Raw genomic sequence first — 16616 nt, 5'->3', positions numbered from 1 at the left:
GATAGAATCTCCATAGAGATATGTGGTTTCAAATTGACAGACAGGTTAAAGCAGCAATTTGGTATTAAAGTTACAAAAGCTGAATAAAAATAAAAGACTTTACAAAGTAGAAATTGTCTGGGTTAACGGAAAACAATTGTGCTCCTGAAATAAATGCAACAATGCTTCCTAAGTAGAAAATTCAAGCAGCTTAAGAAACTTACTCATCAGTGGAAAAATAGATAATATTAGTCTTTATATATGCTACATAGTATATGTTGCAATATATAGTATATATACAGTATATGCTTATGTATAGTATATATTATATATGCCATATATCATTATGTGTTTAACAATATAATTAGATATACCATACATTATGGTATGTATGTGAAGATAAATACATGAACATAAGTAATGCAAATATATAAATATAAACTCGTATATAAACATATGTTTCCATATATATATTCCCCCCCCCCTTTTTTTCATTCCTTTGAGAACTCTTGGGGGTGAGGCAGACATTCTGTCATCCATTATTCTTGGAACGTGTCGGATGGGCTCAGAATTTGGAATCCGCTGCCTCAGGTGGCGTCCCGGACGGCAGTGGGGAGCTAGCCCCTTCCCCGTCAAGGGGGCTCATGCCGTCTGCTCCGCCCGGTGGACGTTCCCCAGGCCCAGGGCGCAGCGCCGGGACCGGTACGCGCGGCCACGCGGGGACGGCGGAGGGCAGCCCCGTGCGCCTCGGCCTGCGTTTCAGATGTGGGGAGAGGGAAGGAGGCGGGGCGGGGTGGCCGGAGCTGGACACGGACGTCTGTCCCTTGGCCATCTGGTTGGTTCATTCACTCAACAGCCGCTTCCCTTCCCGAGTAGGGCGTGCGACCCCGGCTGCGCCGGGAGTCTCCAAGGGGACCCCGGCTGCACGCCCGGGCGCAGCGCCCTACTCCGGGCGCGGGGGCGCGGAGTCTGCGCAGGCGCGGTGGGCGCGGGACGGACGCGTCTCCGAGGCAACGCGCTGGGGTGGGCGATGCCACTGCGGTCACCGGCGGGGAAAGTCGCGGAGCGGCGGGAGTCAGCCAGGTTGGCGGGCCGGGCGGCGGGTGGCGGGGACCCCCCGGGGCGGCCCGGCGGGGCAGCCCTCCCTCCAGGCCACAGTGCTGTCCAGCCGGCCAGGTGCGCGCAGCGCGGCGCAGCGCAGGTAGCCCCGGGGTCCCGGGGTTGAACGGGGCGGGGTGGACCCCGTGGGGAGCGAGCCGGGGGCCGGGGGCCGAGAGCCGGGGGCGGAGACCAGGGGCCCGGGCGCCCGAGCGGAGCCCCGACCCCCCGAACTCACCCGAGGGTTAGGCCCGGTTTGTCCCCTCCCCCTCTTCCACCCCAGAAGTGTCACTTTGGAGGGAAACTTTTTACTTGGAGCGCCAGGGCCTACAAAGCCGTGAAGACATAATGGTTCTGTTTTAAGGCAGTTCGCGGAGTCTTTGTTGTAAATCTCAAGTTATAATCATATATTTAAAAAAAATACAGGAAGGATCAAAATGACAACGAATGCCTTTAAGGATCCACCAGGCTGAGAGCCTCTGGCTTCAACTCCTGTAAAGGAATTCTCCCAGGCTGCTTCTTGCAGGGAACCCTTCGCCAAGTACCCAGCACCAATCTGCTGTGCAGTAAATAATGACAGGATTTCATTTCAGGCTGAACCATGTATTTCAGTTCCTCCTTAAACCCATATGTGAGTGGGGACAAAAAAAAAACAGAAAAAAACTCAACTTTCTGTGATATGTGGGATCAAAAGCTACTGCACTCGGAACCATTCATATCACTAGTTGGTCAGCAAAATCTCCATATTTTATAGGTTAATAAATGGGAGCAGTTTAGGGATCATGCTTTTGTTTCTCCAAACAGAGTAAAAAAAAAAATCAAGAAACATAAGCCAGATGTAGCAGTTTAACATGGAGAACCAAGCTCATAATACAATGGGGTAAGTGCTATAATTAATTTCTAATTAATAAATTATTCTAAAGCGCTCTGATAAATGGGAATTTTTGAGATCACGAATTTTGAAATTCATGATTTTGAATTTTGAAATTCAATTCAATTCTTTTTCGTAGGGAGACTGGGGTAACATTTCAATTTATTAATAATCTATTAATGTGATGCTGTGAGTTTTGTTTTGTTTTTTTGCCATTCCTGGGGCTTGAGCTTAGGGCCTGGACACTATCCTTGGGCTTTCTCAAGGTTAGTGCTCTACCACTTGAGCCACAGCACCACTTCTGGCCTTTTCTGTGTTTGTAGTACCAAGGTATTGAACCTGAGTTTTCATGCATGCTAGCCAAGTACTCTGCCACTAGGTGTGCCCTGGGTCTCTCTGGGTCTGTCTATTCTTAAAGATCCACAGAAGGACTAGCTTAGACCAACCTGGACCATTAACCTAACTGTGCCTTTCCCATAACTGGGATTACAAGTATATGCCACCACTGCCTGGCTTGTTCATCAAGAAGGGGTCTTTTTGCCTGGGCTGACCTCAAACAGAAACTCTCCCTATTTTTGCCTTTTAAGTGCCAGAGATTATAAGCATGAGCCACCACATTTGCCTCACAGGAATTTTTTGGAGGGGCTTTTCTCAACAGATATTTCCTGTCTACAATGAACTCTTCAGAGTGCTCTATAAATATGTGGATATATGTCATACGTTGATAGGGAAAAATGTGTGTATATCAGATGGATTTGGTTCCCAATGTTACTAAAATACAACAATGTCCTGTGCTTCTGGTCCCTACCTCATTTTCTACTCCCAGAGGCACTTCCAGTTTTGCCAATGGATGTCCCTTCCTCGATGTCCCTTCCTTTGATGTTTATAACCATGTGGCTAAATAACATGCTTTATTGCTTCTGAGGATTTTTCAGTTTTAGGCAATATCTACTGACTCTTACCCTGGAATTTTTTTTTTCTGGTCCTGGGGCTTGAACTCAGGGCCTGGGCTCTGTCCCCGAGCCTCTCTGTACTCAAGGCTGGTGCTCTACCTCTTCAGCCATAGTGACACTTCTGACCTTTTCCGTTATGGTATTGAGTGTGGTATGGAAGAATCAAACCCAGGGCTTCTTATATGCTAGGCAAGCACTCAACCACCATGCCACACTCCCACCCCTGTACTGGATGTTTTTATGTCTACTACTAAACATACATGTGTGCACACATGCACAGAGATACCTGTGTGAATACAGTCACACTTTTATTATTCTGTGTTCCCAATACATTGTAGGGAACACAGAAGATCAGTATTCTGATTGCCTTGATCTGGCCACCTGTGAGTTACCCTGCCATTAATAATGGTGGTATCATATTACAGATTTCTGAAGTGTTCCTCTTCATAATGCATGCCTTTCCATTTGTATTTGACTGACCTCGTTGGTGTGAACTGGGGCCGTTGACGGCTCACTATTGGTTGAGAGTGCTGGGTAGGAAGTGCCTCTCTGTATGGTCATGTGGACTTTCCTCTTAGGACCCAGTGTTAGTCTCAGGCTGATGAGGCTCCAGAGAGCCCTCTTTCAATCTTCTTCCTAGCAGGTTGGTGACTAGATTTAGACTTACATTTGAGATGCCAGTTTTTAAGTGCTGCTCAGCTTTCTGGGGACCTGATGATCCCAACCACATGAAGCCTTTCTGGTTTACTGACCCCAGAGATTGTGTGTCCAGTGAAACATCAGTGAAAGAAAGGACCTAGGAGGCCCACCTTGGCATCCATTCCTCCTGACTACAGGCACAGGTACCTAAGTTTCACCACTGCCAATTCCCATATTTTTGCCCTTTTAGTCTTAACCTTGTGTGTTAAAAAATATCCCATTTGCTTTGTATTGTTTTGATGAGACAATGTTTCACAATAGCCCAGGTGCCACAAACTTGGAGATCTTCTCCTTCAGTCTCCCAGGTAAGGACCATTCCTGTCCCAGTTGCTTTGAGGAAGGAGCAAAATAAGTGTTTACCCATCTTTAATCAAGTCTCATTTTTTCGTATTGAATCTTCAACTTTCTTTTTCTTTGTTGGTACTGGGCTTAGTACTCAGTTTGCTTGCTCATAGCTACTGCTCCACCACTTGAGCCATGTCTCCAGCTCAGCTTTTTGCTAGTTCGTTGGAGATGGAATATCAGGGACTTTTCTCCTAGACTCACTTCCAGCCAGGATTATCTTGATTTATCTTGATTATCTTAGCTCCTAATAAGCTAGGATTACTGGCATACCCCACTAAGGCCCAGTTTACTTTATATTTTGTTACTAACACTATAGCCATTGCTTCATGATATGCCTCAATCTTCTAACCTTCCATGAGAGTTACTGTGCTTTTAAAAAACCAAAGCCAGTGATTGGGAAGGGGTGGGGGAGGGAAATGGGGACAAAAATGAGAAGGGGTATGAATGTGTGAAAAGTAATGTACCTACTACCTGACGAATGTAACTGTTATCCCTCTATACATTACCCGGACAATAAAAAAAAAGCTTTTAAAAAAAGAAGACTGTAGCTGTTATAACAACCACTGAAGTTTCAAACAGTACTCCTTTCTTCTAGAGAGAAGTTCACTGTATGCTCACATCCCTGCCAGAAACCTGAGTCTCTCAACATAGCAGGTCAGGTTAGGGGCACCTAACACCTATGGTATATGACTAAGTGTATACCTACCATATCTTTGATTGACATCACTAACTGACAACACTAACCATTTATAAACATTGTCTTGTAAAAAGTACATGCAAATATATCCTTCACAGTGGTAATGTTTTTTAAACTTAGGAATAACTTAATTTTCACAAAGAAATCTTCCCTTTTTGCTTTCTTTCTCCTTTTCTTCCTCTTGGATTTCCGTTTGTCAAAAATCTCTAAATTTCTACCATCAATACTGTGTTACTATTTCAAAACTAACCTAAAATAGCAGTGTATGTGTATGTGTGTGTGTGCATACCTGTGTGCTGGTCCTAGACTTGAATCCAAGGCCTGGGCACTGTTCCTAAGCTTTTTTTGCTAAGTCTAATGCTCTACCACTTAAGCCACAGCTCCATGTCTAGCTTTTTGTTTGTTAACTGAGGATAACCACGTCTAGCTTTTTGTTTATTAACTGGGGATAAGAATCTCGAATATTTTTCTTCCCAAGCTGGCTTTGAACCAGATCCCAGTCTTTTTAAATTGAGCCTAAGGAATTAATGCACCATCTATCAGGCAAATATCATGTAACCCTTCTATTAATTACAATAAAAATATATGAAAAAAAATAAATTGAGCCTAAGATGAAGAAAGGAAAAAGGAATCGAGACAAGAGTGGGAAAGCAGGCAAGAGCAATGTGTGCCATGTGCTGGGGTGGCAATACATTGTAGGCTAGTGTAGGGATTCTGGGGTCTCCAGATCTGTTCAGCAATATTTGTCTTCTCCATTGTTGCACTATAGGGACAAACAGAGCACAGGACACAGGGTAGGTGTGAGTCAGTGTATTTGGTGCATGAACAGAAGGGTTGATACTGTGCTAAAGAGAATAGTGCCAAACCACAGGGGGATCAAATGTAAATGCCACACCCAAAGACTGGAGCCAGGAGTCAAGAATTCAGTACAAGTAGGATTCTCTGAAAGAAGGGTATTTAAAACAAGAGGATCCAGAACAGCTTTTGTAGGTATTCTCTATGTGAGTGAGATGTTATGTTGTGTTGGAACAGCTTCCCAGCCAGATAAGGCATATTGAAGTTGGCTTTCACAGGGTCTTTGAGGAACACATCCTATTTTCACCTTTTGATGTTATTAAAATTAGGTTATATGTTGAAGTTAATAGAAAAAAATTGGCAACAACTCCCATTTTCTTCCATAAAGAATTTTTAAGTTGCTGTTGCCTCTTAAGTTCTTTATTTTTAGTGTGCCAATATTAGGGCTTGTTTTCCATATTTGTCTGAATTCTTTTTTTTTTTTGCCAGTCCAGGATCTTGAATTCAGGGCCTGGGCACTGTCCTTGAGCTTTTTTAAATTTTTAAATTTTTTTCTCATATATTTTTATTGTAATTAATAGAAGGGTTACATTATATTCACCAGATAAAAGGTGCATCACATACATTGATATCGTTTCTCATGTCTTGGTTCCCATTTCCCTCCCCCTGCCCCCACCCCTCATCTTGTTTTTCTCCCTTCCCTATCCAACTTCAAATAACCAAATATGCATATATACAATATATCAGATAACCAGGTGAAATATTGTAACAATATGAGATAACCAAATGTCCTTGGGCTTTTTGCTCCAATTTATAGCTCTACTACTTAAGCCACAGCACCATTTCTGGCTTTTTTCTATGTATGTAGCATGGAGAAATTGAACCCGAGTCTTCATGCTAGACAAGCACTCTTTCCATTAGGCCAAACAACCTGCCCTGAACTCTTCTTTTTGCAGTCTTATCTCTTCACCCCACTTCCCTGATTGATGATAGTAGCTGGTCTTCCATCCCAGTTGTCCCAAAATGCTCAGTATCTTCACCTGTCTGGTATATTTGACAGGAGTTTACTGTAACTTTCAAGGTCTCTGGAAAACAATCACATGTCATCACAGCAGTATGAGCCTGTGCTTTAATGGAGTATGAGATGAAAACCTACCACCAGCAAAATTACTCAGGGCTACCTCCAAATATGCCCAATGATGCACTGGAATCTAATTCTTAAAAAAAATGAACTTTTATACTTATTTAGTTCTAATACTTGGGCTTGAACTCCAGACCTAAAGTACTCCCTTGAGTTTTTTCTTTTGCCAGTCATGGGGCTTGAGCTCAGGGCCTGAACACTGTCCCTGGACTTTCTCAAGGCTAGAGCTCTACCACTTGAGCCACAGCACCACTTCTGGCTTTTTCTCTATATATTTGATGCCAAGTAATTGAACCCAGGGCTTTGTGAATGCTAGGCAAGCACTCTACCACTAGGCCAAACTCCCGGCCAGCTCCCTTGATTTTGTCCACTCATAGCTAGTACTCTGCCATTTGAGCCATGCCTCCACTTCTGTCTTTTTTCTGACTACTTAGAAATAAGAGTCTTGTGGATTTGTCTGTCTGGAATGAGATTCTTAGGTCTCATCCTTCTGAGTAGCTAGGATGATAGGTGTGAGCTTCCAGCACTTGACCTATTTTCTGTGTTTTTTAAATGCAGCATTTGTATAGATTTATGAGGCATAGCTTGATGTTTGGATTCATGTGTAATATTAGGTAGTGATAAACTCAGAGTAACTACACATCTGTCACTTTCAGTTTCTATCATCAAGATGAATACATTCACATTTTGCTGCTTTAATTATTTGAGATATGAAATGTTTATTAATAATACTCATCCATGCCAGATGCCAGTGGTTCACACCTTTAATCCTAGCTACTCAGGAGGCTGAGATCCTGAGAATCACACTTGGAAGCTAGGCAGGAAAGCCATTGAGATTCTTATCACCACTTAACCACTAAAAAGCCAGAAGCTTAAGTAGTAGAGTACTAGCCTTGAGCAAAAGAGTGCAGGGAGAAGACCAGGTCCTGAGTTCAAGCTCCAGAACTGACAAAAAATAATAGTACACTGAATGTGTTGTACAATACTAGGACTTAATTTGTCTATCAATACAATCATTGTGTGCACTAATTTCTAATGTCCTTCTACTTTCTTTTGCTTCTCTTTTGTCAGTTTTGGGGCTTAAACTCAGGGCCTTGGTACTGTCCCTGAGCTTCTCAGTGTTCTAGACTAGTGCCCTACTACTTTAGCCGCAGCTCCACTTCTGGTTTTTGATTGGTATTGCAGATAAGAGTCTTATGGGGACTCTCCTGCCTGGGCTGGCTTCAAAGTATGAGATTAGGATCTCAGCCTCCTGAGTAGCTGGCATTACAGGTGTGAACCACTGGAGCCCGGTATCATTCTACTTTTGATTTCTTTTGGAGAGTACACAGATGAGTCACATTATATGGTGCTTTCCTTTCTGAGCTTGTCTAATTTCACTTTTTATAATGTCCTCTAGATGCATCCATGTGATTGCTAGTAATGGGAGTTCATGAAGACTTTATGCCTGCCTAATATTCCCTCGTGTAGATGGACCACATGTTCTTTTTTTAAAATTTTTTTTTATTGTCAGGGTAATGTATAGAGGGGTAACAGTTACATTCGTCAGGTAGTAGGTACATTACTTTTCACACATTCATACCCCTTCTCATTTTTGTCCCCATTCCCCTCTCCCACCCCTTCTCAATCATGTTTTCCCCTTTCTCTTTCCTATTTCAAATAATCAAATAAATGTATATACAATATACTAGGTAATAAAGTCAGATACAGTAACAATATGAGATTAACTATAAGGGCAAAAGAAGATAAGAGAAATAACATAGTACAGCACTAATGTGGAAAATATTTAGGTTTTACATTGAAAAAGCAGTTTTCAGATATGTATATGCAGTAAGGTTAAAACTATGCTTGAAACTCAAAGCAGTTAAATGGCTGTAAAACCTCAAAGAAAGGACATATAAACCATGAGTAATATAGGTTGTGGAATGATATGGATTCCTTTTTCTTTTCATTCAGTGTTTACATTATTTCCTAATTTCCTTAGATAGACATTCCTTTGATGAACATGTATATATGAAGAAAATATTAAAATGACATGTATCTGTAAAAAAGAAAAGAAATAGCATAGTACATTGAGGATAGCAATCACACAAGATAAATCTCTGTTTCAATATCCTAGAGATCCTTTCATTTAGCCTTATCCTATATGACCTTATGTACCTAGGTTTTGAGCTATTGTGATCCTCTGCTAGGAGAGTCCAAGGTTTGTACTCATTATTACTAATGAGGGAAACCATGGAGCCTATGTTCTTTTGGGTCTGGCTTACTTCATTTAATATGATTTTTTTCCCAAGCCTTTCCATTTCCTTACAATTGGGGTGATGGCAGCATAGAATTCCACTGTGTATAAGTACCACATCTCCTTGATCCAGTCATCTATTGAGGGGCATCTGGAATGGTTCCATATCTTTCTTATGGTAAATAGTGCTACAATGAACATCATTGTGCTAGTGGATGTAGTATGTCCTTGGTTCTAGGCATTTGGGTAAATGTCAAGGAGTGGGATTGCTGGGTCATATGGGAGCTCTATATTCAGCTCTATATTCATATGGCCATTGAGGAATGGCCATACTCCTTTCCATAGTGTTTGAATGAGTTTATACTCCCACCAACAGTGTAGTAGTGATCCCTCCTGGCCACATCTCCATCAGCATCTGTTGTTATTAGATTTCTTGATCATGGCCATTTTAACTGGAATGAGATGGAATCTCAGAGTTGTTTTGATTTGCATTTCTTTTATTGCCAGAGATGTCGAACATTTCTTCATGTGTCTATAGCCCATTCTTGTTTCCTCTTCAGAGAAGTCTCTAAGTCTTTAGCACATTTTTTAGAAATTTTGTTTATTTTTTTTAGTTCCAAGACAGGGACTTAAACTTGGCATGTGATGATTTCACTCATCGTCTAGCTCTCTACCAACTGAGCTATGCCTCCAATACCGAAACAATTATTACTGTATGGTTATCGCTTGGATTTTGGATTACGTGAAAGGTTCTTTGGTAATTCAGTATTTAAAAAGCAACCCGTCTCCCCCTCCCCTCTTTCTCTCTCTCATACGACTGATAGTCAGGCTGAAAAGTCCTAGAGAATTAAACATACAACCAGGTGCCATTGGCTCATGTCTGAAATTCTAGTTACTCAGAGTGTTGAGATCTGAAGAACGAGATCAAAAGCTAGCCAGAGCAGGAAAATCCTTGCTATTATTTAACCAGGAAACCAGAAGTGGCACTGTGGTAGAGCAGTAGCCTTGAGCTGAAGAGCTCAGGGAGAGTGCTCAGGCCCAGAGTTCAAGTCCCATGACCAGTACCACCACCACCACCACCACCACCAACAACAACAACAACAACAAAATTCATTCTAGAAAATAAAAACGTTATAAATGAAATTCAAGTTAAATAACAGTTTTTTAATTGACATGGATTAAGAGCTTCCCACAAAGAAAAATAGAAATTCACCTCAATCTATATTAATAAACAAATCACACAATTTAACAAGGATTATAATACAAGTTTAGCCCATCTTTTAGTGGGATGATTGTTTCTTTGAAGATTTGTTTTGGAGATATTCAATTTCTTTTAGCTGTATGTATATTTTACATATGAAGCCTTTGTCTGTTGTATGGTTAGTGAAGATCTTCTCCCACTCTGTGGGCTTTCTGTTTAACTTGCTAGCTATGTCCTTTGCTATACAGAAGCTCTACAGTTTAATACAGTCCCATTTGTCTAAATGTTCTTTAATTTGTTGTGTTTCTGGCTCTTTATTAAGAAAGTTTTGACCTGTACCAAGGAGACCTTGTGTATCTCCTATTCCTTCTTGTAAAGTTTTCAGGGTATCTACTTAACTTAAGGTCTTTGATCCATTTGGAGTTAATCCTGGTGCAGGGTGACATAGAAGGATCCAACTTTAGTTTTTTGCAGGTGCTTAACCAATTCTTCCAGCATCCCTTATTGAAGAGGCTGTCTTTCTTCTATTTTTTCGGCTCCCTTATCAAAGATTAGGTGACCATAGGTTTGGGAGTTGATTTCTGGGTCTTCAGTTCTATTTCATTGGTCCTCAGGCCTGTTCTAGTGCCAATACCAAGCTGTTTTGGTTACTCTAGCTCTGTAATAGAGTCTAAAGTTTGGTATTGATATTCCTCCAGCACTATTCTTTCTGCTAAGGATTGTTTTTGCTGTACAGAGTCTTTTATTATTTCATATGAAATTTTGGATTGCTTCTATTTCCTTAAAGAATGACACTGGGATACTGATGGATATTGCATTGAATTTGTAGATAGCCCTGATCTCAGGCCCAGGACTGGGGGGAAAAAAGGAATATGCAGAAGTAATTCATGCATTTGCAGACTATTTTTGTGTGCGCCAGTACTGGAGCTTGAACTTAGGGCCTGGAAGCTGTCCCTGAGCTTTTATGCTCAAGGCTAGTGTCACTTAAGCATGTGTGTTTGTGTGCGCGTGCATGTGCGCACACTCGCGCACGTGTGTATGTGTGTGTGTGTGTGTGCAGGTGCGCCAGTTTTGGAGTTGAACTCAGTGCCTGGGTGCTGTCCTTAAGCTTTTTCACCTAACACTTGTGCTCTACACTTGAGTCACTGCTCCACCTCTGGCTTTTCTGGTGGTTAATTGGAGAAGAGTGTCACAGACTTTTCCTGCCTACTGGCTTAGCATCAGGATTTCAGATCTCAGCCTCCTGAGTAGCTAGGATAACAGGAGTGTGCCACCACTGCCCACCTTTGATCTTTTTGTTCAGAATGTGACTTTCTCTTCCATCCCCTGCATCCTTTGTCCTCCTGACACAGTACTACCACCTCCATTTATATTACTGGGTTTATATTTTATTCCTTCCTCATCTCCAAAGCACATCTCCTGATATTTTGATTCTAGGCTCCTGGGATTCTTCTGTCACCCTGCAGTCTTTTTACAGTAAAGAATTTATGCAGACAGATTTGGCCCTGGTGAATTTCTCCTAAGGATCAATCTTTTCTGGTGAATTTCTCCTAAGGATCAATCCCAAAGTGAGGGTTCTTTTTTTTTTTTTTTCAGTCCTGGGCTTAAGCTCAGGGCCTGAGCACTGTTCTTGGATTTTCTCAAGGCTAGAACTCTACCACTTGAGCCTTAGCACCACTTCCGGCTTTTTTCTATGTATGTGGTACTGAGGAATCAAACCCGGGTCTTTGTGCATGCTAGACAAGCACTCTACCACTAGACCAAATTCCAGGCCCTCAAAATGGGTTTTCCTATCTTTAAGCAGACATAGTCTACCAAGTCTGCAAGCAAAGCTAGACGACTTGGGAAATCTTGTTTAGTCTTCATTCAACTTTTCTAAGATGGAAATAATAATATAGACTTTACAGGAATGTTGAGAAGATCCATAAGGGAAAATAAAGAAAAGTATGTAACTGTCATTTGACTACAGGAAGTAAGACATGTCAGTAAGCAATGTTAATGTCTTGCAATGTGAAGGTGACTGAGTCAAGCCTTTTCAATTCTGAAGTTACTTAGATATAGAAGCAAATACTAATGATAAGGAGACAGCCAAACCAAACCATTAGTAATTATGACTGAACAATGATAGTGGAAGATAAAGAAAACAATGAAACAAGTTAATCTCAAAAGGAAATACTAAGTCTGACAAAAGCTGAGCTTGATGTAAAACAGAGTTAGGCCAGTTCTTAGCTGAGCGGTGTGTATGTGGGTGTGTGTGGAAGTCCGAGACCAGGTATTCCCCTAAGGCTAGCACTCTAAGGCTTTATATGTATGTGGTGATGGGGTCAGGGAATGATAAGAGTACAATGGATTTTCTTGCTGGGACTGGCTTTGAACTGTAATCCTCGGATGTTAGCCTTCTGACTAACTAGAATTCAAGTGTGAGCCACCATTATCTGGCTGAGCCAAGATTCTTGAGCCAACAATGCTCACCAGTACCAAGTGTGATGCCTAGCCAGCTCTATCCTGGATGGCCTGATTATACCAACAAGCTCACCTATCATTTGGTATATAGTATATTATAATTCATATTATTTTACATAGATGATATGTATGATATTTTGTATATAATCTAATATAGGTGATATATTACATAGAATAAATATTGTGTTATATGATATACATTGTAGTATGTATAATAACTGCAGGCATTACATTTATATTTATGAATAGCATTCACACTTGTAATAAACAGTGAATACTTGTCAGATTTGCAGCAATCACACAACTTGGAACTACAAGGAATATACTGTCTAAAAGAAACATAACAGCTGTTAGGTAAGGAAGGCTTCTGTGGTAGTTCATCCCCTTCAAGTCTTACTCAGCCATCTTTCTGAAGCACCTCATGTATGTGTTAGTTTGTATTTTTCCTGCCAGCCTTACAATTCTGTCTTTATGGCCAGGCAATTGGTGCTGTGACTCATTTTCCCAGTTCCACACTGAAAGGCTGGAACTAGAAAGCTGAAATGTGTTAAAGATAAATAGCAAGCCCTTTGCCTAGATTCCTCCAAGAAACAAGGTAGTGACCAGTTGGCTTACTTCTAGCAGTATGAAAAAGAAATAGGGGAACTGGGAGTGTGGCCTTGTGGTAGAGTGCTTGCCTAACATGTGTGAAGCACTGGGTTCAATTCCTCAGTACCACATACACAGAAAAAGCCAGGAGTGGTGCTGTGGCTCAAGTGGTAGAACATTAGTCTTGACCAGAAGTGCTCAAGGACAGTGCCCAGGCCCTGAGTCCAAAGAAAGAAGACAGACAGAAAGAAAGAAAGAAAGAAAGAAAGAAAGAAAGAAAGAAAGAAAGAAAGAAAGAAAGAAAGAAAGGAAGGAAGGACAGTGCCCAGGCCCTGAGTCCAAAGAAAGAAGACAGAAAGAAAGAAAGAAAGAAAGAAAGAAAGAAAGAAAGAAAGAAAGAAAGAAAGAGAAAAGAGGAATGGGGGTTTTAGATAAAGGCACACTCAGTGGAACTATTGGAACTATGTGATGCCAGGACTTTTTCTGGCCACTCCCAGATCCCAAGCTAAAGTGATCTTCAACCAGCTGAAGGAAAGTGTGTGCCAGTTATATGCTAGCCACAGGTAGGCAGCTTAGTCCCAAGCAACCCAAAACAGTATCTGAAATACAACCAAGAAAAAAAAGGCTGAGGATATAGCTCAGATGGTCAGCACCTATTTAGCAAGTACAAGATTTTGAATTCAACTCTAGTACTCAAAAAATATATTTGTATAAGTAGTACACACACTAGATCAATGGTTGGGATAGATGATTTGTTAGAGTCTTCCTGCCCTAAAAGTCTAATATTCTGTGGTTATGACCAGAAAATAAGTCATTTATTCTTTTAACTATACTGTGTTAAATAATTACGTTACTTTCACACTAACTTAGGCTTGTGTTTTATTTCCTTTACTATGGTGCTCTCTTCTGTGGCAAGGAGAAAAGTGGTGAAAGGAACTCATATACTTATTCTTCAAGGTTTTATGGGCCAACCACTGTGTGCTAGAGTGGTGTGCTCAGCTCTGGTGAGATAGTGGGAGCAAGCTACTACAGTCCCTACAAGACCTTACAAGTCCTAACTCAGACCTTACAAGAAAAAATCATTTATTTACAGAAGAGGATGATGCGTGTTACCACAGGACAGAAAAAAGTGTGAAAACTTAAGACCTTTGGGTCTGGGGATTCTTGGTCATAACTCCAATTAAAATTCAATCCAATTATTTCTACAAATAATTTTCTTAGATTTGTTTTAGGATTGAGGAGAAACTGAAAAGGCTCGTGAGCCTTGTTTTGGGGCTACTAGGAGAGACTTAGGAATGGCACTTGGGCCTTGTCTGATGTCACTCCTGGTGACTATACTGCTGAACGCAAAACGCCACCTCTATCCAGATGGACCCTGGGTGTGTTAGAAGGGGACTCTGAAAATTCTGATTTCTTTTTTATTCAAATTTAAATTTAAATTTTGAAAAATTATCTTCAAGTAGCTGTTCAAAGGGTTTCAAAGTCAACATGTCAGTTTCGGAGTTCCGTGCCTCTGTATGGGTGTTATGACTTCCACTGTTCCCCCATCTCTCCTAGCTCCACCCGTCCCCTCAAGCTACCTGGTTTCTGTTTTTACATATGTACATTGAATGTTATGACTGTGTTTGGCCACCATTTCTCTCTTCATTCATCTGCTCTTCTGCCCATGACAAAACATGTTTTAGCCTCTTGGTATTCCTTTTGCTAAACTGGAAGTGTGTTGTCTATGAAGCCTCTGCTGTAACTGTAGCTATTCCTAACTTTGTTGCACTGGAACAAGCTGGTGCTGTATTTTTTTTTGCCAGTCCTGGGTCTTGAACTCAGGGCCTGAGCACTGTCCTTGGGCTTTATCAAGGCTAGAGATCTGCCTCTTGAGCCACAGCACCACTTCTGGCTTTTTTCTATGTATGTGGTACTGAGGAATTGAACCTGGGTCTTCGTGCATGCTAGGCAAGCACTGTACTACTAGGCCAAACTCCCAGCCCCTAGTGCTGTATTTTTGAAACACCCTCTCTTTGGCTACGTGGTACATAGGACGTTATAAAAGATGGGGCCCATTCTTCCACTCATCAGCTGTGTAGCCTTTGAACTCTCTGAGCATCTATTTTTTTTAAATGCTAAATGATCCTTAATTGGCCCTGAAATTTCAATTTAGCAAATCTAAAGAGAGGGGAAAAAAAGTCATTTTGTAACCCCCTCTCTTTGTCCTCCTCCTTGCTACATATATTAAATTGAAACAAGCACTGAAATAACTCACAGAATCTGGGCACTCAGGCTTTAGTCCGAGGTTTCAATAACCCAGTAACCTCCTACATAGCCAGTCCTAACCAGTCTGCATGGCTGAACCTGTCATAGCTCCCCAGGGAATATTTGAGTTTCTTTGAGGGACATCTAGCAGTCTGTCTTCCCACCAGACTTTACTCTCTGTAATACTAGCTCTCACCAGGGCTCTTAGTAGACCAAACTCATAGACTCTTACCTAGGTAGCCATAATTATTAAGGACTTAATCTCTGCGGTCCACTTCAGTGATCAGTGCCTTCTGGACAGACACTGTGTCGAGGGCCTCTCTCCCTGACAGGTGTGAGTGACATCTCTATTTGCTCCTAGAAAGCCTTCCCAAGATAGGAGAGAGGAGGGCACATGTGTATTTGTTTGTAGGATTATTAATCTAGTCTTAACCATTTTCCAGATTAACATATTCCTTAGAATTAGGCCACTCCAACACTATTACTTAAAGCTGGGCGTGGTGGCTCATGCCTGTAATCCTAGCTACTCAAGAGGCTGAGATCAAAGGATTGCGGTTCAAAGCCAGCCAGGGTACTAAAGTCTGTGAGGTTCTTATCTATAGTTAACCATAGAAAATGGAAGTGACACTGTGGCTCAATGGGTAGGGTGGTAGGTAGCCTTGGGCAGAAGAACTTAGAGACAAGGCCGAGGCCCGGAGTTCAAGCCCCACAACTGACAAAACAACAACAACAACAACAACAACCAACTAAAACTATTACTTTAAAACTTAAGTGAGTGTGTGTGGAGGGGGTGTACTGTTAGCTCTGAAAATACCTTTCCTTTTGAATTAAAAATTTCATATCCAGCATTTGGATTTCTTAAATAATTGTATATCTTGAGGAAATGATTGAGCTATGCAGTAGTCATTTTTCTTGCCCTTGCCTTATTTTTAATGTCTTCTGCTTTTCTCCAATTGCCAGAACTTCTCCTTGTGAGGCTGAGCTTCAGGAATTAATGGAACAAATTGACATCATGGTAAGCAACAAAAAGTTGGACTGGGAAAGAAAGATGCGGGCTTTGGAGACACGATTAGATCTTCGGGATCAAGAATTAGCCAATGCACAAACTTGTTTGGATCAGAAAGGTCAAGAGGTATGGAATGCATGCACTAATAAACTGTTCATTCCTCAAGTCTTATAAATAGTACCTATTATATAAATTTTTTTTACTATAGATGCTTTTTCTCAGACATCAGAAACAACAGCACTGAAAACTTGTCAACAAATGTGTTGTTTATATTATCAAACAAGTACAGTCAAA

General features: G+C 41.3%; 1 protein-coding gene across 8 annotated transcripts in view; it reads left to right on the top strand.

Annotated features, from left to right (window-relative positions):
- The first annotated feature begins 564 nt into the window (after nt 1–564).
- The window catches only part of Deup1 (deuterosome assembly protein 1), a 79238-nt gene continuing 63186 nt past the window's right edge, over nt 565–16616 (top strand). For 4 of the 8 annotated variants that reach the window (XM_090343048.1, XM_090343046.1, XM_090343042.1 and 1 more), the window contains exons 1-3: nt 596–681; nt 1882–1957; nt 16277–16448. In XM_090343048.1, coding sequence (XP_090199174.1) covers nt 1929–1957; nt 16277–16448 — 201 coding nt within the window. In that variant the 5' untranslated portion in view covers nt 596–681; nt 1882–1928. Of the gene's footprint in view, nt 682–977; nt 1063–1086; nt 1181–1881; nt 1958–4577; nt 4600–16276; nt 16449–16616 lie in introns of those variants that run through there. The other 4 variants (XM_090343043.1, XM_090343044.1, XM_090343050.1 and 1 more) reach the window with 4 other exon arrangements.

The sequence above is a fragment of the Megascapheus bottae genome, chromosome 12 (genome assembly GCF_031878675.1).
Source record: "Megascapheus bottae isolate mThoBot1 chromosome 12, mThoBot2.hap1, whole genome shotgun sequence".
NCBI lineage: Eukaryota > Metazoa > Chordata > Mammalia > Rodentia > Geomyidae > Megascapheus > Megascapheus bottae.
The sequence above is the reverse complement of the archived record's forward strand: the minus strand, read 5'-3'. Positions and strand labels throughout refer to the sequence as shown.